The 26,305-nt window shown below is 37.3% G+C and overlaps 2 protein-coding genes across 8 annotated transcripts in view; both read right to left on the reverse strand.

The window, feature by feature from the left end:
* Positions 1 to 17,218, reverse strand: part of LOC107707490 (homeodomain-interacting protein kinase 3-like) — a 54,811-nt gene extending 37,593 nt beyond the window's left edge. For all 3 annotated transcript variants that reach the window (XM_016511527.1, XM_016511528.1, XM_016511526.1), the window contains exons 1-2: positions 17,059 to 17,218; positions 10,893 to 12,099 (exon numbers count right to left, since the gene is read on the reverse strand). In XM_016511527.1, the coding sequence (XP_016367013.1) occupies positions 10,893 to 12,097 (1,205 nt within the window). In that variant the 5' untranslated portion in view covers positions 12,098 to 12,099; positions 17,059 to 17,218. The remainder of the gene's footprint in view (positions 1 to 10,892; positions 12,100 to 17,058) is intronic.
* An 891-nt stretch (positions 17,219 to 18,109) lies between these two features.
* On the reverse strand, positions 18,110 to 23,869 carry LOC107707491 (T-complex protein 11-like protein 1). Of its 5 annotated transcripts, none has more exons than XM_016511533.1 (10): positions 23,851 to 23,869; positions 23,147 to 23,297; positions 22,928 to 23,060; positions 22,565 to 22,685; positions 21,995 to 22,215; positions 21,786 to 21,922; positions 21,474 to 21,643; positions 19,397 to 19,578; positions 19,143 to 19,315; positions 18,110 to 19,059 (listed from the first exon to the last, which is right to left on the reverse strand). In XM_016511533.1, the coding sequence occupies exons 2-10, from the start codon at positions 23,292 to 23,294 to the stop codon at positions 18,842 to 18,844; spliced, it is 1,503 nt and encodes a 500-aa protein (XP_016367019.1). In that variant the 5' UTR covers positions 23,295 to 23,297; positions 23,851 to 23,869; the 3' UTR covers positions 18,110 to 18,841. The 5 variants fall into 5 exon arrangements, with proteins under 5 accessions (XP_016367019.1, XP_016367016.1, XP_016367015.1 ...); XM_016511530.1 differs by lacking the exon at positions 23,851 to 23,869 and adding an exon at positions 23,734 to 23,844; XM_016511529.1 differs by lacking the exon at positions 23,851 to 23,869 and adding an exon at positions 23,734 to 23,844 and having other exon boundaries at positions 23,147 to 23,300.
* Positions 23,870 to 26,305: the final 2,436 nt, after the last annotated feature.

Genomic DNA, 26,305 nt, shown 5'->3' on the forward strand with positions numbered 1-26,305 from the left:
AAAAACCCTGAAAAAAGTAACACAGGTTCCAAAAAAAAAAAAAAAAAAAAAAAATTAAGCTTGTTTTTTTTTTTTTTCAAACTCTTCAGAGACGGAAGTGTTGTTTGCATGGAGCGTTATGAGGCAGAGGCACCAGAGCAATAAACAAAGCCTTTTTAATGCTGCATCATTTCAGCTCCCGCCGGAAATGCTAAGAAACGCAGACAGTCTGCCCGGCTTCAATGGAATCAATGTGCATTAGACAGAGCTGAATATAATCCTCTATAAAAGGCCTGATGATCTCAGGAAGCAACAGCATGAACAGCTATATTATTAGGTATTGATTTGGTTTAGATGTTCTTGAGAAGACTGAGTTAAGGAATGAAGCTACATTAAAGGCTTCTAACTGCTTAACGTCCAATGATGTGGCTGAGAATCTGTAGGTTTTTTTTTACTCTGTCCTGATTCCGGGACAATTTTAACATGGTGTTAAACAGAGAGTGCTGCTCTCTGATTGGTAGTTGAAAGCAAATTCAAATTAATCAATTTTCAATAAGAGAATGTGTAACGAACCCTGTTTGTAGAATTTTCCAAATCCACTTAACTTTGTGGAATTCTGTAGGCACAGATTCAGTGTGTTCTTTTAGTTTACTCCTAAAGACAAAAACAGCCTTTCATGCGAAGGTTTTCAGTAGGACTGGATCTAAAATGACTAAGGTGATATGAGACTCTGCAATCACTCACATAAACTCTTGATGCCATAAGCCCTGAAGTTTGGGAAGCAAGCCAGGAGCTTCTACAGATGAAATGGGAACCTTATACCAGATGGCATGTAAAACAGACTCCAGGTTCTAAGGAAGGTATAAGGCTTCACACCTGTAACCTACACTGTCCCAATTCAAAATGTCGAACAGCAATGGTAAGCTGTTACAGGAAGGGGCGTGTGATCAGGTTTCATCCTCAAGCGGATGATATACAGACCACGACATATCAAGATGATCTGACAAATGGATCAAAGCGCACAAACTGATTCCAGGCTCTTAAAACACAGCTGGCAACCACCACACATAAACCTTGTCGGTCTGATTTCAATTTCGATTTGCCGCTGACCTAATTGCAACCAGCAATGGACAATTTGCATGACGCATCACTATGTGCACACAGCAAAATTGATCCTACATGCATCTTGTTGCATTGAGTTTGAAACAACGATCAAGCCATTCTAGACAGAACTACCTTCAAAAGTCTCTAGGGATGCAAAATGTATCAGTACCTTTGTGTTTACTGACTGATTTTAGAGATGTTTTAAATTATAATGGCCGATACTGGATCTTTAATTACCTTTGACATCATTCAGCATTCACTAAATAAAAAATAAATAAAATAAAATAATAATAATAATAATAATAATAATTTATTGACACTGTTAAAATGGTTAAAATGTAATCTTTGGCAAATCTCCATTATTCATATTGTAAATTATGATATCCTAAATGGACTTGTAACATTTAAAACAAGCTTTTAATTTAGCTATAATTTAAACAAAAATGAATAAATAAAAAAAATAACGAAATTAATTAGGGCTGTCGCGATTCGTCGATTTTATAAGATTATTCAATTTTGAAAAATCCTCGACTTCATTTTGCTCACGTCGACTAACTGGCAAAATACCGGAAGTGGCGCATTTCACGGACGAGAATCCATAAAACACATTATTAGACTGTTTCCCAAGGCTGCATGATATATTAAACCCATTTAAAAATCATAATTAAGCATAATTGCGAATTGACAAACGCTACGATTTAATTAAATAATTATATGCGATGCAGTTCTAATACAGTATATGCGCTTTAATTATTTACATGAGTGTAGGTTAAGTAGGTGCGTCACACAGCGGCTCCATTCATAGTAGTTCCAAAGGAACCGTTATCGTTTACATGTGGTGCATCTCAAACTCCATCTCTGCATGTTGTTGTGAGTTTGGGTTTATTATAACGTTCATCTGGAAACGCAACGTGCGCCATTTCATCAGATTTGTAAGGTAAATAATTTATAAATCTACTTTATAAATAAAACGCAGGAGAATACATCGCGGTTTCAAAATAAAAGCTCAAACCCTCACTCTGAGTTTACACATTTTGATGCCCACATATTCTTTTAATTACAGTGGCTATACCATTTCTGTCCTAAAGAAATGGCAAAATATTAAAGATTAAGTGGACATTTGAATTAAATGGTGCTTGGTCATTAAACAAGTATAAGATCGCACAGCAATGTGTAAAAATAATCAGGCCATTGGCGCCCTCTGCAGGCCTTTGTTGTAATGCGTAATGTACATTAGCTAATCGATAAATTAGTCGATAGATTAATCAAAATAAAAATAGTCGTTAGTGGCAGCCCTAAAATTAATATTGGTGCATCTCCCCAAAAAGAAAATGAGAAAAAGATATTAGGATTAAAAAAAAAGAAAAAAGAAAAGAAAAAACACTCTAAAGTGATGCTATTGGCAGCGCTTGTCATGTGGCTATGCTAAAGTCAGTCATGTTAAAGGGTCAAGATCAGACCATCAAGCTCTCTATAAAAGTGACAACACAACCTGAATGAACACCCAGGATGAAAACAAGGTGTCTCTATTCATGACGGACACATCAGGGTTTAGTAACTTCCATCTGGTCGGAGGTCAAAGAGCATTTCGAAACCTAGTAAACAAAGCCTGACCGAACCCACTAACGCTGTGAGGAGTTTGCAATGCATGAATGCTGCATCAAAGGGCCTGGGATACACAAACAACTAGATGTGCGCTCTCTTTCCAAGTGCACCATACCACCGAACCCTTGAGGTTGCTCATTAGTCCAGGAATCTGGCCAATTAGATCTTCTTCATCTGAAGCGAGAACAAGTCCGCTCCAAATGGGGGCCAGGCATTCACGCGATCTAAAACACACCGACAGAAAGCAGATGTTCATACTTACGGTCATTCCTCAGGCCACAGATGAACATGGGTCTCGGTCAATATTTATTATACATAGGGATGCATGAAGACCATAGACTTAGGGGAAAAATAATCACAACTGCATCTTCTAGTGATGATACATTGGCCCACTTACGCTTTTAGATGCTGTGCAGGAGGTTGCACTTAGTTGTGCATTATTTGCGAACCATTACTCTTGTTTACTGTGAGGCTTCAAGCAAGCTAAGTGGGAAAACGTGCAAAAAAAAGTGATGGCATTAGAATAAATGGTTGACATTGGGCAAAGTCAGTCTCAATTTTGAAAGCACTTTAGCGGAATGATTCACTCCACATCTTCCTGAAGCAAAAACAGATTTATTAAAGCAGAGGAGAGGCCAGTGGTGTAAGGACTTTAAACTGTATGACCCATAAGGGAGAAGAAAAAAAGAAAAAGAAAAACAGAAGTGTTGCATAATGCTTATTATGGGCTGGTGGCAAAACCTGTCATTTGGTTTCAATGGGTGTGCCTGCACAGATATGATAGTGCCTGCATTTTAAAATAAGGCCAATGTCTTTCACACTTCTCTAGGTATGAAATAAACTGCTAAAATGCACAATACAGGATATGAAAAACAACGAAAACGGCTAAAATTAGGCACAGCTACCGTTTTGTTTATCTTGAGGACAAAAAAAACTGAAGGCAGCAAATCCGGGAAAAACAAGTTGACATTTTCAGGCAGTACCAAAAATTTTCCCTTTGCACATAAAAACAAGCAACAAATTATCATTCCAAAATTTTGCAAATTCAGCAAAGCCAAGGACCCAGAAACCGCATGGAGGGACTCTCTCACCTGCCCAACTTTAGGGTTTATAATGCAGGAATCTGAGTACAGACCGCTGGTTATTTGAACAGCACACACAATCCATTGAGGCCAGCCAGACTTGGGTCCCGTCACTTGGCCTTCTGTTAAATGCAAGCAGATTGTTATGCAACTGCCCTGTGTATATCGGTTTTCCTGGGTTTTAACACTGTTTCCAATGTTCTGATACCATTATCCTTCTGGTGGTTAACTGCCTGTTTCAAAACCCAGAGCTAAATGGGGAAACCTGGAGCTGATCTGAGCACAATCAATTTTGCAAAACTACAAATTTATTCCCGTCACTTAAATCTGTGAGAGAAATTCATTTAGACATGGAAAGTAGGGCTGGGGTATCGATTCAGATGATTCGCAAGCTCTCGATTCGATTCTTAATTTTTTGATTACATTCAGTGAATATAGTTTTAATACAAATGCTATTGATATTTCAAAAAAATTAACAGTAAACATCAGTAGGGCTGTAGCTATCGATTATTTTAGTAATCGAGTATTCTACAGATTATTCCATCGATTAATCGGATCCGTATTTATGTCCCCACTGGATGCAACAAATGCCTTGTTTGTAATGGGTTTTAATGTTTATGCCTCGTCGCTCCGGCTGGACACGGCATCAGCAGTATGTGAGGGGCGTAACATTTCCGTCTCATGCTTGAGGTATTCGGCCAATCACAACGCATTGGATATCTGGCCAATCAGAGCACACCTCGCTTTTCAGACCGATTAGTTTTGTAAAAATCGACGCGTTTCAAAAAGGCGGGGCATAGAGGAGAAACAATAATGTACAGTATGTGGAAAATAATGTGTTTTTTTTACTTTAAACCGCATAAACACATTTCATTACACCAAATACACAAAATAATGTTCTTTTTAGCAGCATCATATGACCCCTTTAATCGAAAAATCGATTTTTTTGCCCAGCCCTAATGGAAAGGATGTACTTTTAAGCAGCTGCTATTGGATACTTCAAACTACTTTTGAGTTGAGTAGAAAGAATCCTATGATTCAGCCAAACAACGGCAGTATGTGTGTCAAGGAAACAACAGGAACAGGATGAGTCACTTCAGGAGGCCAGAACAAAATCCATGCCACCTAATGACCCTTTCCTGTAGCAACTTGAAACTGAAGCAGGTACCTCACTTTACATGGAACCCAACACACACTGACCTAAGCAACTCAGTGATTTATTAATGGGCCACAGTGGTTATTTTAACAAAGGGCCACTAGAACATTACCAGACTTACAACTAGGGATACCGCTATTACTACATGATATCCTTTTCTGCAACATTATCCAATTTGCCGATTTCCAATTTGACCAATTCAAAACCGAACTTATCAGTTTCGGACAAAATAGTTTTGGAGGGTCAAAACAGTGACTTTAAATTAGCACTTCTCAGATTATGCTTTTTTTCCTGCTTATTTCATGCACAATGTGGATAAGCTACAACACGTAAGCATGTCAAGAGCATGGATGCACTTTGCTAACAAAAATGTTGATAGAGTGCCAAATTTATTTGGCTGAAATATCGAGAGGCAGCTTTTTGCAAAGAACTTTAATTTATCAACAGCATACAGAAGCATACCCAAATATACAAATTTAATTACCAAAGGTTTTTGGTTTCAGTTTTCAGCTAAATGAAGATGAGATCGTCTGATCAAAGACTAAACTACTACAAGGTTCCACTCAAAATATCACTCTTCTATTAGCCTAATAAAAATGAGAAAATGTTTGACACAAACATACAGACACTAGTTCTACAACAGTGTGAAATATAAAAACAACTGCACGACACCTGCAAAATTTCACTTCCTGGCACATGGGTACGTGCTCAATGCAGCCTGCTCGAAGTACGAAAAATAAATACTTGTCATGACAACCTCACATACCACAGTGAGTCCATGATCACAACGAGATCCACCCTAAATTTAGCTGAGCTAGATCTGTACTGGGAACAAGCTATGGATTCTTACGGCATCGATCATGCCGACAGAAACAGGGGACAAATGGAAAACAGAAGCACACAATGCCCTTTTCCCCCACTTTGGGATGCAAACATGTTCTGAACGCTACAGATATAGGCCACAATGTGGGGCTTTTATCAAAAACACAGCAATATCTGACATGCAAAGACATAGCAATATATAAGAATATTTTGATGAAATTTTGATGAAATAATTAACAATTAGGTTTAACAAATTTCTTGAACACTAATTCAGTTATCCATAAGCACTTATGTTTGTTTATAGAACAAAACGTGCACTTTATAAAACAAAAGCACAACAAATAAAAGGGGAAGATGTTAACAAATTACCCCTTTATATTTAAAATGATAATGTTAAAAAAACATTACTTGTGACTAATTAATTACAATAGCAAACAATGCACTATTACAAACCACTCAAAATAATTGCACACTAAGTACATGTTGTTTGTTAAAATTACTCGTAAAATTACGTAAAAGTACTTATGTAATGATTTAACATGAACACTATGTAAAGAGTCATGAACAAAATCCCAGAAAAAAAAAAAAGAACAAGCGAGAGTGAATGATGATTCATAACCTTCTATAAAAACATCTGTTATCACACTTCTTTTGAGTGCAAAGACAGCATTACCAACAGACACGTTCCTCAGTTCATCTCATTCCCATGCAAAGTGACACATTCACATGTGCCACCTGCATGGGCTGTGAGTTCATGCAGTTGCAGGCATCAAACTGTGGCAGTGCCAAAGTACAAAGAGTTCAAATGCCCTATTTAAACTAGCGCCTAGCTTCTCTTGATCTTGTTCGCTGATAGCTTCCCCACAAACAGTTTACAGAGACAGACTGTACTCCGCACCGCAATGTCACATTACGTTCAAAACCTATTTTGTATGCCTTTCAGTGGCACAAAAGTCTTAAAGGGACCGTTCACCAAAAAAATTAAATAATGATTTACTCAACCACACACTGTTCCAAACCTGAACTATTTTCTTATTTTACATGTTTTGAAAAGTGTTTTTGTCCTCACAGTAGCGTTGTCACGGTACCAAAATTTCAGTATTCGGTACCAATACCAGTGAAAATCCACGGTTCTTGGTACCAATTTCGGTACCAAAGCAAAACACAAAAACATGCTAATTAAAAATGTTGACTACTTTCATTTAATCCAAAATGTGTACATATTTAATTTTAAAGGGCTTTTGAAAACCTAGAGCTATTCAGCAAAGAACAACAACTAAGTTTAAAAAAAAAAAAAAAAAAAAGCCCAGAACTTCTGACTGATATGACACAAACAATGTTAACCATTTGTACATTCTCTAACACACATATTTTAGATTCACAATTCATTTAAAAGCCTCTGGTGTGTAAAAATAGTAAATATCATCATGTCCTCCTGTTTTTTTTTTACCCTAATAAAAGTTATAGGAGCATTCTTAAATAGTTAAAGAAACTTTATTCATATGCTCATTATATTAGCATTAGCCGCGCTTATGCTAACGATTAACTACTCTAATAATGGCTTTCATTTCAATCCGACATTCAAATTAAAATATTGAATAATATGCAGTGTTTCCCCCAGAACGTGCACTCTATTTGTGGCGGCATATATATGCAAATTCATTTTCTGCCAGCAAGAGGCGCTTGTAGAGCGCGAGAGATCAGGCTTCCCCGGTAACGCTGTACACAAAGCAGCGCTCAGCTCACAAACGCTGCTCAGGCATTACAGGCAAGATGAAATGAAAATGACATCCATAATTTTCTGAAGACAGTCGTTTCCTTCAGAAATACAGTGATATAAAAACACCCGCACCGGGTTTCGACTTTGACACTGATATTGTGGCGGGCCGCCTCAAATAAATCAATGTATGGGAAACACATATTAAAAATTAAAATGAAACTTACCTGCTTGAACTCTTTCATTTGATCTGGGTGTCTTTAAAGTGTTTTGTTAGTTTGGTGTGTTTCCTCGTTTTGATGTCGCCACGTCTCAGTGCTTTTATGAAGATAGCGCATCAAGAACCGGGTTGACCGGGTACTCGGTACCACCGGTACTTAAAAAAAACCTGGTACCGTAACATTTTCATTTTTTTAGTACCGACTTGATACCGAAGTACAGGGTCTTTTGACAACACTACCTCACAGTGAAAGTTATTGAGTTTAATGTTGTCTTGGACCCCACTAACAGACAAAAACGGCTGAAAAAATCTTCAAAATACATATACTACCATTCAAGAGTTTGTGGTCTGTAAGATTTTTTCTATTTAAAAAAAAAAAATGTTTATTTAATGAAAAATACAGTAAAAACAGTCATTTGTGAAATATTATATAAGTATTACCATTTAAAATAACCATTTTCTATCCGAGTATAATGTAAACCATAATTTATTCCAGTGATGGCAAAGCTGAATTTTCAGCAGCCATTACTCCAGCCGTCAGTGTCACATGATCCTTCAGAAATCATTTATGATGATTTATGCTGAATATGTTGATTTGCTGCTGAAGAAACATTTTATTTTTCTAATGTTGAAAAAACCGTGATACAATTTCTTCTTATTCTTTGATGAAAAAAAAAGTTAAAAAGAAAGACTTTAATTTGAAATACTTTGGAACATTATAAATGTCTTTACTGCCACTTTTGAGCTTTTAATGCATCTTCGCGGATTAAAAATATACATCTTTTGAACTTTTTGAAATTATAATAATGCATAATGTATTGTGTACTTTGTGTTCTAAAAAGCAAGAAAGTCATACATCTTAAGGGGCGGTCACACTAGACTTTGAACGTGCTAAATTTTTTCAGATGCCGCTGCGAATATGGGCGGGAGCAGGATATGACATCACGCGCCAAGGTCTTGAGGTCATTAAGTTCTTGAGGTGTGCAAAATTAATTTTAAATGATTCTGAAAATATAAATATAAAATAACGAACAACATTAAGTAATTTAATAATAATACACTTAAATTTTTCGCATGAGCTTGCGTTTCCGGTCTTACGCATTCGCATGCGTATGAATGGAAGTCAATGGAACGAAAAGTGCAGTGTAACCGCCCCTTTAGGAACAACATGAGGTTGAGATTAAATTTTTGGCTGAATCATCCATTTATTACAATATACTATAGACTGAAAGCATGAAAGGAAATTTTGGGGTTAAAAAATACTAATTAAGTTTGACTTAGTTTGAGAATTTAAAACACAAACATCAGGCATGTTCTAATTTAAGACTTAAGATTCCATGTTCTTCCATGTCCCATGAATCACTTCAGCAAACCACATTCTTCCTAAAGAACTGCCAACCACAGAGACACAAAGTACAGCCATCGCGGACTGAACTGACCCCATTAGGAAAAAAGCAGACAAGAGGGAACCAAACTAGTCGAAAACTTTATGCGTCGTTTTTTCATCATTACACAAATTTAGTATGGGTGTTGCTCCATGGTGGATACAAAGAGAGCTTACCATCAAACTTTAGACAAAAGCTATAGACAGAATTACATAATTGTTCTGACAGGAAGTGCAGCTTAAGTAAATCTTCCTCAGTTTGACTTCCTCAAAACGAACACCACAAATTATATCTTTATACTTGCTACAAATTCCAAAAGACTATTTATGATTAAACCGAGACATGACAAGTAGGGATGCACCGAAATGAAAATTCTTGGCCGAAGCCGAACGAAATGAAACACTGGGCCGAAGGCCGAATACAGAACATGGTTTTTCACATTTTTTCCCCCATGTAGGCCTATTTTGCCTTTTTTTTCCACCATTGCATAAATTAAATAGCCAAAATATGCTTTTTATCCTGCTTTTCAAATAAAAAAATCAATTACAAAACAACAATTTAAAAATATTTTCGATGTCTACGATGACATCGGCGTGGGCGGGTGCAGAGGGGGGTGCCCGAAGCGTGAATCCTTATAAGGGAAAACAACTAATGATTCCTAAAACCGTGTCTACACCGGATGCGAGCGCCGCGGCAAAATACTATAGAACCACTGATCTATAATAGAGATTAATTATATATAGATCAGTCAATAGAACTCAGTGATGCGGTCTACACTGGATGCGGCGCAGAGTGACACGACAAATCCCTGACAGTAAACTGCTGCCGCGTTCTATTTATGACGTGCTGACACAAATTTCAAATGATTTTCAACAGTCGCTTTGTTGCGTCCAGTGTAGACAGTCTTTAGCTGATGCAGCGCGGCGCGACACGACAGCTGTCGCGTCCGGTGTAGACACGGTGTAAGGAGAGATGACTGAGGACGATGGCGAATGATTTGCAGATCCCCAATACCACTGACAAACATATAATCTTGTAAAATGTGTTGCAAGTACTGCCGCTCCATAGTATAAACAGAGTACGTTGGATCAAGAATCTCGAAAGTGATAGTGAAACTAAAAAGCGACCGTGCATTCAAAAGGGGGGGAATCACGATGCCGGCTCAACATCGTGATGTCTATCAGCCATCAGCGATGGACGATGGCATCGTCTATCGGCCCAACCCTATCGCATGTATCACATGCCTTTAAAAAATAAATAAATAAATAAATCACAAAAATGTTACTGAGCAACTGACGAGTAACACAGTTTTAGCTCAGATTTTCCTCGTGCTTTGGACTTTGAACCTTGGCGCCGCGAGCTCGTGCAGCCCTGTCAGAATACATGCAATTAGTGCGTGCATTAGAAAATATAACATTCTGCAGTTTATTTACTAATCGTTTGAGGCCATTTCGCGATTTCAATCATCATTCAGTAGCCTAACCACCAGCATCAGCCACCTCTTCTTCTCATCGGAGACATGTGATGCAGCACTAAACAGTCTCTCGCTGTTGGTGCTTCGTGCTTGTAATGATTTCTGTGTCTTTCTCTGATAGATTTAAATACTTTCACGCTGCCGACATGTTTGCTGCATTAGTGCGTGCCTCTACTTGATCGCGTCATTGTTCTGTACATATTATTCTGCCTTTTCGCTTATTCGGCCAAACACCGAAAGAGATTTTTTTGCCATTTTCAGCCGAATAACTTCGGTTGCCGAACATTCGGTGCATCCCTAATGACAAGTAGTCAGCCTAATAAAAGGAAACAAAAAAACACAGCTTACCTATAGTAGCGAGACTGCAGGTACGTCGAACACACAGCTTTGGAGACATGGCTGGCAGAGCCAAAGTCAATCACTTTCACACGGAAGGGCTGCCTCACAGGATCTACCAGCATAATGTTCTCTGGTTTAAGATCGGCATGGATCAGGCCCAAGCTTTTGAGCTTCCTAAGCGCCGTGGCCACCTGTTGCAGAACGGGCCTAATCACCTTCAGTGGCAACGGACTGAACTTGTTCTGCTTGAGGAAGTCGTACAGGTTCTGCTCCAGCATTTCGAACACCAGACAGGTGTGGTTTCTGTGCTGGAAGCACTCAAAAGCCCTCACCAGGTTATGCTCCTCTGCGTTCTCCCCGCTAAGTCGGGCCAGGATGCTCACCTCGATCTGGCCCTGGCGGGCATACGATGGGTGGTTCTTCAGTATCTTCACTGCCATGATCTCATTGGTGCCTCGCTTCCAACATTTGACCACCTGACCGAACGTACCACGTCCCAAGAACTCCAACACTTCGTAGGTGTGCTTCATGGAGCACAGCACTTCATGTTGGACTAACTGATAGTCGCCATCGACTGTCCCATTCACAGCTCTCGTCCCGGTTCCATTCTGCTCGGGCGGGGCCACGCCTACCACGGTGGTGCTCCCAACGTTTGTTTGCAACATGGCAGGTAGAGTCGAATGCTCCTCTACTATCTGCATGATGCTCTTGCCGTTCTCAAGCTCAGCCCCTTTGCATTTAAACCCACATCTTTGGGTTCTGTCAAACGAATTCAAACCACCGTTCCTCTCGATTCTCTCCGCCCCTTCCGGAGCACCGCCACTGCTTCTACTACTACTTTGGCTGTTTTGGCCACTGTCTCCACTTTCTTCTTCAACTGCCGCGGCCGCTCTGGAGAAATACTGAAGGTCGCCCTCCGATGCCACACGTTTGTATGGCGAGGAAGCCCTTCCAAGGAGCTCCTGTGGAGCTGTTTCAGTCTGTTTCGAGATGTCCCATGCGGCGCAGGGTTTCTCGCTGGTTAAAGCTTCGATTCTCGATAAAGGTATAATATCCGTAGGGTGCGCAATGCCTAGATTCACACCGACCACATAAGTGCGAGGGGTCTTCTCATGGTAAACACAGCTGCTGGGATCGATTTTCTTCGCTCTGCAAAAGGCACTTGTCTGGGGTTGATAAACATGTGGTGGGCAGACCGTAACCTGTGAGGCCATACCTATAAAAGGACAGAGGGGAAGAAAAGTGTTAGCTTGTGTTAGTCATTTCCTTGATGCTGTTTACATTTTTATACAGTCATAATCATCAAAACAAAACTTCCTGCTATTATAAAAGATTCAAAACAAGCAAGATCGCTTGTTGAATTAATTACATGTTAAATACAGGGCAAATAACAAAGAAGATCTCACTAACTCCTGAAGGGAAAGTTTATAAAGCTTAAAAAGCATTTTAAGTGTACCATGGGGCTGCACATAAAAAAAATTTAAAAAAAAGAAAAGAAAAAAGAAACTGCAAATACAACTGTGATTTATAAAATGTGATATTTTTTTTAAAGAGCTCTATAATTACTGTGCTTGTTTGTAGGGCTTCACAATTTGGCCAAAAGTTGTATGATTATGTGTCAACATAAATATATAATAAATAAATAATATGATATAAATAAATATGATAATAATTATAATTATTAAATTAAATAATAATAATAATTATTATTAAATAATATAAACATTAAATGATTAAAATAGGCAAAAATATGATATATTACTATTTTACTGCAAAATAAAACATATTTAGTTAAAATTACAGTAATTTATTTTACTGCAAAACTGTCAAATTGCAACACTAATATTTATGCCTTCATTTCTTCATTTTTAAACACTGAACAACTGAGGTTTTGCTTTAGAAAAAAGGTTCTTGCCTTTTGGCAATAGGTTTCTAAACTTCTCATTAAAAAAAAAGTTGAAATGTTTGGTGAGTGTTGCATTTCAAATGCACGTTATAATCAAAGCAATTGCAGCAATCAAAGCTACTTTACACAGATTGTGTAAAGTAGTAATTCTGAACCGAGACACTAAAAACACTGTTATGATCTGCTTGTGTATAAATGAACACTTCACTCTAAAACACGCACATATATTTATTTAAATAAATTTCAGCCTTTGCAATTTGATTAATAAGCCAAATAGCGATTTTGATTTTTGTTTTGATAAATCGTTCAGCCCTCGTGTACAATAAAACCAGTGATATCATATTAGCAGATTCAGACAGACAAGTGACCAATGGGGATTAGCTGTCTTAGTTTCGTGGGAGACAGACTACTTATGCTGGCACAACATATGGCACAAGTTCAGACACGAGGACAGGTGTGGCTCTTACACACCAACATACTAACTCTCTCATACACTTATAAGCCAGCTAACACTTAGAGGTTATAAAACAAAGGGGGTGCAAACATACCACGTCGTTTAATGGAGAATGCACATCTAATGGATTCACTTCCAGGGCCGTTATATAAGGCCTCATTCATTCACACTACCACACCAAACTCCAGGTTTAAATCATGCGTTTCTGTTTCAATTAGGTCTATATTCCTGAATGTGTAAACAACATCTAGGTTTGCAATCAGAGACTGACTCAACAGCTTTAAAAGGACAGTCCCATCTGGAGGAGTGTTTTTACGAGGCCTGTCCTATAGAAGCGTAATACCCCAGTAGCAAGGAGGCACCAGCAAAGGTTTAGGGTTACATGTCTCTCTACTGTTTTCAAACGCCACTGCCTTCTGCTATAAGCAGGTGGCAACTGACCTTTTTCCATGTCAAGACCTAATTGGGTTAGGCGAGAGATGGCACAGGAAAAACACCTGTTGATACTGCAACTGCTTGGGCTATAAAAGTTTAACGGCAGGAACTGATTGGGAAGTAAACTTTACTGAATTGACAGGCATATATTTTCCCAGTAGGGCTGAAACGATTAGTCGACATTATCAACAATAAAAAAAATTGTAGACAAATATTTTTGTTAGTTGTTTGATCTCATATGACCTAATGTAAGAGCCTGCAATAACGTGGTTTGACCAGTGTGGCACCGTAGCGCAAGACTGTAATTCAGCTCTCCTGATGCAATTCAAGAGAAGACTGAGCAAACGCAGCCAAACCTGAGGCTGCTGAGCGGCGTTTGGATGAATATGTAAATATATACTGCGCGCTTTCCTCTCAATAACAAAATAAACACATCAAAAACTGACAGAGGTGAGAAAGCAGCAGTTTAAAACGCATCTGATTACAGCGATGTGGATGTTTGCACAAGCGCTGCAGTTCAGTACTCCAGTAAAGTCCAGTCACGTTACGTTTATTTATATAGTACTTTAAGCAATAGATAGCCTTAAATCAAGCAGCTTTACAGTATTATTAACCATGAAAAACCAGAGTCAGTGTTGCTTTCAGTTAGAATTACAACTTGATTTTCTGTTATAAAGCAGCTCTCCAGTGTGGAGCTAGCAAATGATAAAATCTTTTTATTAGTGGGGAAAAAAACATTTCATTAAAGTTATAGTTTGGTTTGCAGAGATCAAAGCTTGATCTAGCTCAGGACTGTTTTGATTATCATAACCCTATAAGGTATTTTAAGAGAGATTATGTTGTGAATATTAGTTTATCCAAAAATAAAACGTCTTATCACTTAACCTTTATTTTGTTTCTTATCCATATGACTTACAAAAAGAGATTTTAGGCAGAATGATGTGTCATTCAGCTACTTTTTCATATAGCTAATTAAATGGTGAATAAGAGAGTTTATCTGCCATCTCATTTTGTGTGCCAAATACATTTATTTGTATAAATTAATTAATTGTATAACTGTAATTACATAATATGACTTTCAAAAGCTGAAGTGATTACCTTAATTTGTTAGAAAATGTATAACTCAATATTTTAACTAATTGCAAAAGCTGAATAATCAATAAATGTCTACTGATTAATCAGCGAAATAATCGACGATTAGTCGATTAATCGGTTTAAATAAACGTTGGCTTAATCGATTATCAAAATAATCGTTTGCCAGAGTCGGTGTCGCTTTCCGTTAGAATTACAACTTGATTTTCTGTTATAAATCAGCTCTCCAGTGTGGAGCTAGCTAACGATAAAATATTTTTATTAGTGGGGGAAAAAAAGTTTCATTAAAGTTATAGTTTGGTTTGCAGAGATCAAAGCTTGATCTAGCTCAGGACTGTTTTGATTATCATAACCCTATAAGGTATTTTAAGAGAGATTATGTTGTGAATATTAGTTTATCCAAAAATAAAACGTCTTATCACTTAACCTTTATTTTGTTTCTTATCCATATGACTTACAAAAAGAGATTTTAGGCAGAATGATGTGTCATTCAGCTACTTTTTCATATAGCTAATTAAATGGTGAATAAGAGAGTTTATCTGCCATCTCATTTTGTGTGCCAAATACATTTATTTGTATAAATTAATTAATTGTATAACTGTAATTACATAATATGACTTTCAAAAGCTGAAGTGATTACCTTAATTTGTTAGAAAATGTATAACTCAATATTTTAACTAATTGCAAAAGCTGAATAATCAATAAATGTCTACTGATTAATCAGCGAAATAGTCGATGATTAGTCGATTAATCGGTCTAATAACCGTTAGATTAATCGATTACAAAAATAATCGCTTGTTGCAGCCCTATTTCCCAGTGATGAAAAGTGATAGTAATATCAATGAGGAACTTATAATACTCCCGTTTCATTGTTGTAATACATGTTTTATAAAACTACAACAACATTTCTTTGGAGTATTCTTTTTCATATTGAAATAGGGTTGAAATGAAATTCCATAATTCCATGATTCTTTTTCAAGTCACACACACACATTACATATAAAATGCACAAAAAATTACACACACACACACACACACACACACACATATTATTATAAAATATTTTCATATTTCTAAACGTAATGTAACTTGTAACTAGTAATTAAATTGAATTTGATTTAAAACTAAATAAAATCATTATAATATTAATTCATAACAAAATAATATTTCACAAAATAATATCAATATAATAAATAATTTTAACGTAAACAGAACAAGTAGATAAAACTATATTTAATACATTATAAAAATAACTGGCATTTGAATAGAGTAATTAAATAATGTGCTAAAACATAATATAATGCAATAATAACAATGATGAACTTATGTTCCTCTATGTTTCATTATGCTGTAATTCATGTATTATAAAATTTCAACACTTTTCTTGCCTTGCTCTTTGGCATATTACAAAATAAATAAATAAATAAAAATAAATAACCAAATAAATTTTACAGCTGACCATAATCAGGTCTGGAAATTCCATAATATTTCCAGCTTTTCCATAAGAGTAGGAAGCTAAATGAAGTTCCGGAATGAACAAAACTTTCCCTGCCAAAAATATACATGAAATAATCAGTTATAATATTAAAGAACCGTTTAAAAATCTTTTCTGAGAACATTTCTACAGGAAATGTATGAGGGATTATATTTCAATGTGTAGACAGGAAATGCAACTTGCGTTTTACATAAGATATTTTTAGGTAATACTTTTGCTGAGTCTTACCAGCACACCGTCAAGTCACAGAAGAAAGAAGTAGTCAGCTGCTAACAGATAACCAGGCCTGTGCATTTTAGGAGGATTGAGCAACATGTCGCTTGATTATAGTGCAAGATCAACAACTGGCGAGTTCATCCGGGAAAACTCACTCAACCTACAAATCACATGCACGAATACTAACAACTTAAATGATTAACGCTTAAATACATCAACTGAACTTCTTTATGTCATGCTTTTAAGCAACAGGATTTAGGGAAACATTATGGGTTTGGCTGGTTACCAGCAAGTCTTCGCGAACATTTAAAGATTAAAAGTTGTGGGGCAAAAAAAAAAGTTTGTTTTATTTCATTTATTTTTTTATTATTAAACCCAGAACCTCAACAGCTACCAAAACACATTACCAACCCCTGCGAAACATTGCTTTCAAGTTTTTGGTGTGGCATGGCAACTTTTTTTCGCAACAACTACGCGCTCGAGATCACAACTCCGAAGTCGAGGCTGATTTGATATCTTTACTATTGACTATTAGACACGTATGTATGCATTTACAACTCGTTAAAATCTTCCTTACCTTCACAGACAGCAGCTGTGGTCAGACTGCGGGTCTTTTGTGAACATGTTCGGGTTTAATTCGCACCCACTACATGCTCGACGCGGTCGCGCTGCCATCTTGTCCTCTCGCTGGACGACGAGGGAGAAAAAACAAGCTCCCTCATTTTCAACTGCGCATAACTCGCCTGCTAAGCCATCAACGGGAAACTAACAGGGTCCAGCGTAGAGCTAAGGATATCCGTTTCGGTCAAGGGAGGTTTTTGTCGTCATGTCGAGGACGCTTAAGTCCCCCTGGTTTGTTTCCTCCTGACGGCGACGGACAAACTCTGTCAGATCAACTCGCTCGAGCTCTCTCAGCTGAGCTCGCGCTGCTTCTTCCTAGTTTGAGTGCGGTGAGTCAGAACTGCTGCGCAGCTTTACTGCCGTGAACAGGACTGGAGACTAACCGCACACAACATGAAACGCCCACGGAAGCAGGACGCAGTTCTGTTGTATAGCGGCCCCGTCTGGTGGGGATATGCAGTCCGTAAGGTGTTTTTGACAATGCATAGGTATATAAAAAATAAATATAAATGTCGTAATATAATGTATAAATATTATAAAAAATTTATATTTGCATATGCCAATTAAAAAAAATCTATAAAATATAAAAACATATATTTCTACATATAATAATTAAATATTTTGCAATATCTTAAACCGTTGGTTTCCAGTAATGTATAACTATTTTGATATAACTGAAAATGTTTTAGTATTAGTACATTTAAATCAAATATTACAATAACTGGTGTATTATATACATATAAAAATTTAATTTGCTCTCTCCTGTCTATATGTATGTCTGAAAATTTCCAGAATAAACTGTATTTATTTAATACCGATAGTAATAAATCTAATATTACAATAATAAATCATAAAAAATTATAAAATAATATAATGTAATAAACCTACTGATGTATGTCAAATATATAAATGGATGAAACTAGGTATAATATAATGTAATGTAACATAATGCCAAGTGAATTGCATAAGTTGAAAAAAAAAAAAAAATACAGTACACCCAATCAGTGTTTTCTTCACACCTCCATTAACCATTTTTATTGGAAGCCAGCATTCCGTTTAAAATAACCATTAATACTGCATTGAAAAGACACACTTTAGAAGTCTATGAGAGTAGAACAGATGTGCAGCTGGTGAATACATTTGCTTGTGAGGTGAAGGTGTCGTCTGTAAAACATGCTCAGTGTTGACAGAAACTTTTTTTTTTTTTTTAAATCAAGAATTCTATAAAAGACCGTGCTTGGTGTTCCAGGTGTCCCATGAATGTGGGAACAACATGGGAATAATCTGTAGGTTAAAATGAGCAGTAAAGAGAAAACTGTGCACTTAAATATGGGTGGCACGTCACAAACTAAGGCACCAGTCTAATGCTGTACTGTACATCCTTTTCCTCACACCCAGAAACCTCAATAACACCTTTGCGGAAGGGATCAGGCAACAACAGAAAACGTTTGAAACTACTTACAATGTTGTTGGAAGTCAATCTTTTGTAAAATGCAAGTATTCTTTTTATATTTTGTTGCAAACAATAACAGTATTTGCAAGGCTCTTGACACATCCATAAATATTCCCTGATACAGAATGCAATGAGAGGAGGTCAGGACTGTTAACCCTTAAATATGTTAGTGCTAGCATGTGAGCTTTGAGGGGTTAATTAGCTATTTTACCGACACTTTAATTTGTACATAGCTACAGAATGTGAAAGCCAGGACAACTAGTGGTAAGTAATTCAGGTGTTTTGTTTACACATCTAAACTTTCCCCTTGTTTCAGAATGTCTTGGAGGATCTTGTGGTAGAACGGAGAGTAAACTAGCTTGTTGAAGGTCACCAAACGTCCCAGCTTAACGGCAATCTCCTCTAACTCTTTGCTGATGGGTGTCAGACCTCCAGGGAGAGCCGGGGCGCTCCGGTGGGCTCTTGACTCCAGGAAGCCAAGAAGGTACATCTGGATTCGTGAGTCTGATAGAGAAAGTAGAGTTTTAGATTGGAGTTCCTCACTTCCAAATAGAATCCAACTGCTTTTTGGGTTCTACCATGCTTACCAATGACCTTGCGTATGGGGTTGTCCTCAGACTTCGCAGCTACGATTTGGCCTTTCAATGCGTTCTCTCTATCTGAGGAAAATGGGGAAAAGCCATGCTGAGACAAGCATCCTCTGAGCTCCACACACAATTTCTCTGCAACCGCAGCAAAGGTTTCATCCGCTTTAAAGGACCTATTAGGGAAAAGTACAATGGTTTTGTCTGCAGAAGTGTGAGGCATTAGAAACACAGTGTAATTTCATCTTTAAACGTACAGAGTGTGCATCTCCGCTATCAGAATCTTAATGGTTTTCTTCAGTCTTTCCATGAGGCCTGGGAGTCCAGAAATGGCCTCGCCAGCACTGTTATAGACTATGAGCAGGACTGATGCCACCAGTGCCAGTTGCTCCAGCTCCTGTTGCATCTCCTGAAATCTGCCCTGATCCATGAGAAGAGTCTGTTTGATCACAGGAGGGAGAAAAATCGAGGAAAAGGTAAAATAATAGTTTTGGGGTCAATGACAAATTAGACTGTCCACAAAAAATTTTTGCTGCCAAAACAGCCCTGGCCCGTTGAGGCATGGACTCCACAAGACCCCTGAAGGTGTGCTTGGGTATCTGGCACCAAAATGTTAGCAGCAGATCCTTTAAGTTGCAAGGTGGGGCCTCCATGGATTGGCCTTGTTTGTTCAGCACATCCCACAGATGCTCGATTGGATTGAGATCTGGGGAATTTGGAGGCCAAGTCAACACCTCAAACACGTTGTTGTGCTCCTCAAACCATTCCTGAACCATTTTTGCTTTGTGGCAGGGTGCCGTTTCTATGAAAGGGTGTACATGGACTGCAACAATGCTTAGGTAGGTGGTATGTGTCAAAGTAACATCCACATGGATGGCAGGACCCAAGGTTTTCCAGCAGACATCGCCCAAGGCATCAACACTGCCTCCGCCGGCTTGCCCTCTTCCCATGTGTTCCCCAGGTCACCTTCTTCCATTGCTCCATGGTCCAGTTCTGATGCTCACAATGCCCACTGATGGCGCTTTCGGCAGTGGACAGGGGTCACCACTGTTCCCTGGTGCCATGTGTTCCCCAGGTAAGCGACGCACACGCACCCGGCCGTCCACGTGATGTAAAAGAAAACGTGATTCATCAGACCAGGCCACCCTCTTCCATTGCTCCGTGGTCCAGTTCTAATGCTCACATGCCCACTGTTGGCGCTTTCGGCGGTGGACAGGGGTCAGCATGGGCACCCTGACTGGTCTGCGGCTATGCAGCCCCATACGCAACAAACTGCGATGCACTGTGTATTCTGACACCTTTCCATCAGAACCAGCATCAACTTCTTGAGCAATTTGAGCTACAGTAGCTTGTCTGTTGGATCGGACCACACGGGGCAGCCTTCGCTCCCCATGTGCATCAATGAGCCTTGGCCGACCTTGACCCTGTCGCCGGTTCACCACTATTCCTTCCTTGGACCACTTTTGATAGATACTGACCACTGCAGACCGGGAACACCCCACAAGAGCTGCAGTTTTGGAGATGCTCTGACCCAGTCTTCTAGCCATCATAATTTGGCCCTTGTCAAACTCGCTCAAATCCTTACGCTTGCCCATTTTTCCTGCTTCTAACACATCAAATTTGAGGACAAAATGTTCACTTGCTTCCTAATATATTCCACCTACTAACAGGTGCCGTGATGAAGAGATAATCAGTGTAATTCACTTCACCTGTCAGTGGTCATAATGTTTTGCCTGATGTGTTGTGTATCTGTATACTGTATATGTAAATGTATTACTTAAATCAATTTGGCATGATCCATGAACATTTTTCCAGGATTTTGTGATGCATAGGAAGTTCAAAAGAACTGCATTTATTTGAAATAGAAATTTTGTCTTTTGTAACATTATAAATACCTTTACGGTCACAAAAAAAAATATCATTAATTGTTAAAATTCTTCATTATGATATCAGGACAGTTGTATCAAGATAGTTTGGACATATGCCTGTCAAAAAATATCTAAATGATTTTTTCCACAAAAAAATTATTTTAATTCAGAAATTAGACAACGTCGTTTGCACTGCGCTCTTGCGTTACTTGATCTTTTTATTTTGGTGCGTCAATCTGTTGAGTTACTTAGTATAGGAAATTATGATCCGCACTCACGAGAACAATCTTCTTTTTTCTTTTATTTTACATTCATTACTGATGGGAAAAGACACAAACGTTTCGGCTCAAATCCTTCCTCAGTGTGAAATTAGAAACATGCTTGTCATAAAAGAGCTGTATTATTGCATTTACAATTTGTTTTAAATAAATTAATAGATATAAGTTATAAATAACTAATAAGTTACCTCTGGAAAAGACTCAGCATCATGGTCCCACTTTAACAGGCGTAAATAGGCATGATTGTGTAGAGCTAGTTGAGCAGAATTTGGTGTGCATGTTGCTCCACCCTCCGTTCCTCCACCGGTTACATAATCTGCTGTGTCTTGGAGCCATTTCTGTGTGAAATCCAAAGCATCTGCAAACATGAATACATAACTGAATTAAAGAGATCAGCATTTACTAAAGTACATGAAGCTTATCCACATTTTTTAATGCCTGCATAACATAACATTTATTGATTTGTTATAATTACTATACAAGTAATTGATTTTCCTTACTGGGTTGTTTCTCTAGGAAGTCCTGAAATTTCTTCCGCTCATATTCAACCGACTGCTGTAAGAGGTGAGGTCGCAGGCTGCTCACAGCAAAGTTGGCCATATCGATTTTCATTTTGTCCAGCACTGCAAATATAGACCTGCAAATAAACATGATTTTATTTGGAGTTGGAGTCATGTGACCTTCACCTTGAACTGTTTAAGTGACTTACTTAAAAAGGGGCACAATGTCAGTGATTTCACGCAGCTGTTTGATGTCTTCATCACGACAGGGTGCGCAAAAGGTGCCCATCATGTCAATTATGAACTTGGCTACTTTATTGATGTCTAGAGCTCTGTTCTCAGCCTCCTGCTGAATCAATGAGAGATCCAGAGCCTCTTCAATTTGCCCTCTCAGTCTGCTCTGTCCTGGCAACAGAAAAGTCAGCAGGGTCTGGAAAAACAGGGGGACAGAGAACTAATGAACACCTTCAAATATTTTTAGTTTGCTTAATGTGAACAAATATGTTAAGAAAGAATTAAATATATTCATATGTACAGTATGTAAGTATGTGTTTAAAATTAGCATACTAACTATACCCATATATAAAATACTATAATATTTAATAATATCATTATTATTTTTGTTTTAATGTCATTTGTCATTTTAATTCTATATAAATGTGTGTATGTGTGTGTACACAGAATATATATTATAATATATATTTATACAGAATAACAAATGTAATTAATTTAATTAATATCAAAATATGATCATGAGTAGGTCTGGATTCCTTCCTTACCTCTTTAATTTCACCAACCAGTGTGATAGCATGGCTGTACGATGGTGGGTCATCATTCAGCTGTGACTCAAGGCAATCCCAAAATGCTTTGTGCATTATTTCTTTGACCTGTTTCTCCAAACTGAGTACACAGGAAATATATGTTAAATCATTGCAAAACATTCTCAAATCAAACCATTTAAAATGTAGAGCAAAAACCAAACAATGTGAATGTTTGACCACAATATGCATCCCTTTAGAACCACTGCATTGCAATACATTATAATCAGAGTTTTAAACTGACACATTAACATTTCAAATATATGTTTAGACTAATGAATAACATTATGACAGTCTCATGATAATATTTATAATGTCTATTACCTTCCCTCTCCTGGCTCATAAGGCTTGACTTGAAAAGCACTGTTCAACACTATCTCATGGGCCAGTGCCATATTAGTGACTCCTTTGGCTGTCTCCATTAGCTCTTCCACTGACACAAATCTGGGTGGACTGGCTATAAGTGTTTGAATGCAACATTAACACTGTTAGAGTTAAAACTGCCATATATTTCTTAAGTGAAATAATCAATTCTCTCCTTACACTGAGGGGTGAGTCTGTGAGGACTGGGAGTATTTCTTCCGATCCTCTTCCGGATCATCTCTTCCGATGTTTCCACAGTGTTTTCTGTCCCATCCTTGTCAATCTTGCTCTGCTCCTCCTTGGAGGACTCGTCAGATTCCTTGGGCATCTTCTGCTGAAAACAAAGAAGCCGAGAAATTAAAGTAATCTTTCCATAGACTACAACATCAGCAGCTCTATCCAATTCCACATTCAAATGCCAACACTGAAAATGTTCTGCCAACGGTGTGACAGCGAGCTGTGTGTGAAGTTGTTTTGTTTTTATTTTTAAAAAAGGAGGAAAAGACTAGAATGCCTTTTAAAAGACAATAAACAATTACTCTCTAGTAGACTCATCCCTCTACTAGTCACATTCAAATATATTTTTATTTCCATAAACTCGCTATCTACACTGATCTGGTTTATTGTGTTGCGACATAAACAACCACCCTGATCTCGTTACTAAAATCTGAGCGCCTGATGCTCCGTCGCATCTGTCTGTACTCTAACATCCGTCATTCATTCAGCCAAAATAATAAAAAATTACATTAGACTCTTTTACAGCTTGCCTGGATTAGTTAAAGCACCGACCGCACGCCTAAACTTTATTTTAATGCAGCTGCAATTCGCCACATATAATCAAAATCGCAGCCTGGACGTTTTGTTCTGGACGAATCCATACAAACCTGATGCACAACGGAAGTACGGTTCACAACTCTTCTTTGTAGTTTTTTGACATGTGGTTTTCAATGGGGCCAAAGCGGTGTTTTGAGGCACGGAACTACATTTCCCAATAGAATGACACTTGAGTCGCCCCCTAGGGACAGGGAGGGTTGTATAAAATGGTTAATATTAAAAATTCTAAATTATTTTATCAAAGGCAATAAATCACAATTATGATTAAATTTACGTATATAAGTATGTATAAAATTAAAGCAAAATAGGTGGTCTAATGTCTAGTTAGGTTACATAAAAGATAATTTTAGTTTCCGTCGACCCTGTAATGTTTCCTAAATATTTAGCTTTTTAATTATTATGCCAGGCATGTCATAAACGTGTAAAAATATATGGTTATGTATACAAAGTTATGTATAAAACCACGGTACATAAAGGACACTAGGTGGCAGCAAAGGCAACGTTTCTTAGCGCCTGAATGGATGACACAGGTAGGGCGAGTGGGGTTTACAGAGTGACATGATTTAAAATACTAGCTCGGAAAAATAGTAGATCACTATTTGCTTTTAAACATCATTTGTGATGATGTTTGAGAGGAAAGTTCACAGAAATCCCAGAATTTATTACTCAAGATATAGCATAACCGTAGCCATCCTTGACTGAATTCTTAACCACACCAACTCCAGTCAGTACGGCAAACAAAATAAAATAAATAAATAAATAAAATCCCCAGGGTTTATTTTAAGTATTAATTTAATAGATTTATGCTTATTATACAATAATTAAACTATTTTCAGCACTTGTCTTTAGCTGTTTAGTCACTTATGAGGAAAAATAACTAATAAATAAATGTTGTGATAGTTTAGCAGCTAGCTACATTTGCTTATCTTACTAAAACATTTGTAAAGTACATAAATATGCTATTTAGCATTTCGAAAATGTGCTATTTTTTATCTTCCAAAGTTATTAGAGTGAGTAAGTCCTGGGTGATAAAAATGTTTATAGCCTATTCAGCCTATAACAATAATTTACCATGGTAACTATAATGGCTTATGCCACCTGACCTGTATTTAAAAATATTACTAATAATAAAATGACTTAAAACATTACGAAAAGGTGCTTTAATTTACTTCAATTTAGGGTAGTGGCTATAATATTATGGCCAAAACCATCTTCGTTTACCATGAATTAGCCTACTTAATATCTCAGAACAGTATTTATAGTAATGTTTATTTTGGGGTTAAAAGTCTTCTCAGACAATAAATCCAGATTTCTCCCTGTAAGCAAATGTTTGATCAGCTGAGGTCAACGGTTAAATCTGATCGCTACACTAACTTTCAGCAGGATTTCACCTGAAGTCTCAACCACTGCCATTCACATTTATAGATCAGCAGCTATGACAGTAATATGGACATCATACCGCAGACACGGAATTATCCCATTTTATGGATGGTGTACTTTTAATTTTGCCTTTCATGGCTTATAAAGTTGTTTAATATCTGCTGAGGTGAATCAGCGGAGGAAGCGAATAAAGACATCGGCCCTCCAGGTCATTTGTGATAGTAACAAATTCTAACGGGATCATTTAATTCCTGCTCATGATTGATATTTTAGCAGCGGCTAAATGGACGAAAGCCTTTCTTCTATTAAAACACCAGGCTGGATGAAGACCTCCCACTTTCCAAGTCAGACATGATGATGGGGATACAGCGGACCAAGCACAGGTCAAATTAGATATCTTATATAATTCCTTCTGAATGACAGAGCCATCTGTCCATCCGGTGTTATGATTCTGACCCCTATTAGCCTACACTTTTACCATGCTGCCATTTTCACCTTGATAGGTTTGAGATGGGATTTAAAAGGCTTTTTTTCTGATGCAACGACGTGAACTTTGTCTATAGCAGTGGTTTATATATTCTTATGAGGTGAAATTTATGTTGTAGCATTGTTTTTGTCATATGCAGTACGATAAAATCAATAGTTTCAGCTCTAAATTCTGATTGGATGAGTTTAGAGCTGATATATGTGCATCAACCAGGGTTATTATAGTTAACTAAAACTAAAATTAAATCCATAAAAAACATTTTTCATCATTATTTTATGTAATTACTTGAAATAAAATAACATATATTATTAATTATATATAAAATATATAAATTAAAAATATATAAAAACTTGAACTATTTTTTCCAGATAGTTGCCAAGGCAACATTTATTTTTATTTTCATTTAGTTTAACTGTACTGAAATATATGGAAGACTGTTTCTGCCACAAGATTAAAAAAAACAAAACATAAAAAGTAATTGCGGCTTATTTTTATCTCACAATTCAGACTTTTTCTCTTGCAATTCTATAAGTTTATGTCTCACGATTGTGACTTTTTTACCTTGCAATTCTGTTGGTAAACAGAATTGTGAGATGTTAGCTGTGAATTTCAAGATTTTTTTTTTTTTTTTTTTTTTT

Source organism: Sinocyclocheilus rhinocerous, unplaced genomic scaffold, assembly GCF_001515625.1.
Source record: "Sinocyclocheilus rhinocerous isolate Xijiao unplaced genomic scaffold, SAMN03320098_v1.1 scaffold534, whole genome shotgun sequence".
Lineage (NCBI taxonomy): Eukaryota > Metazoa > Chordata > Actinopteri > Cypriniformes > Cyprinidae > Sinocyclocheilus > Sinocyclocheilus rhinocerous.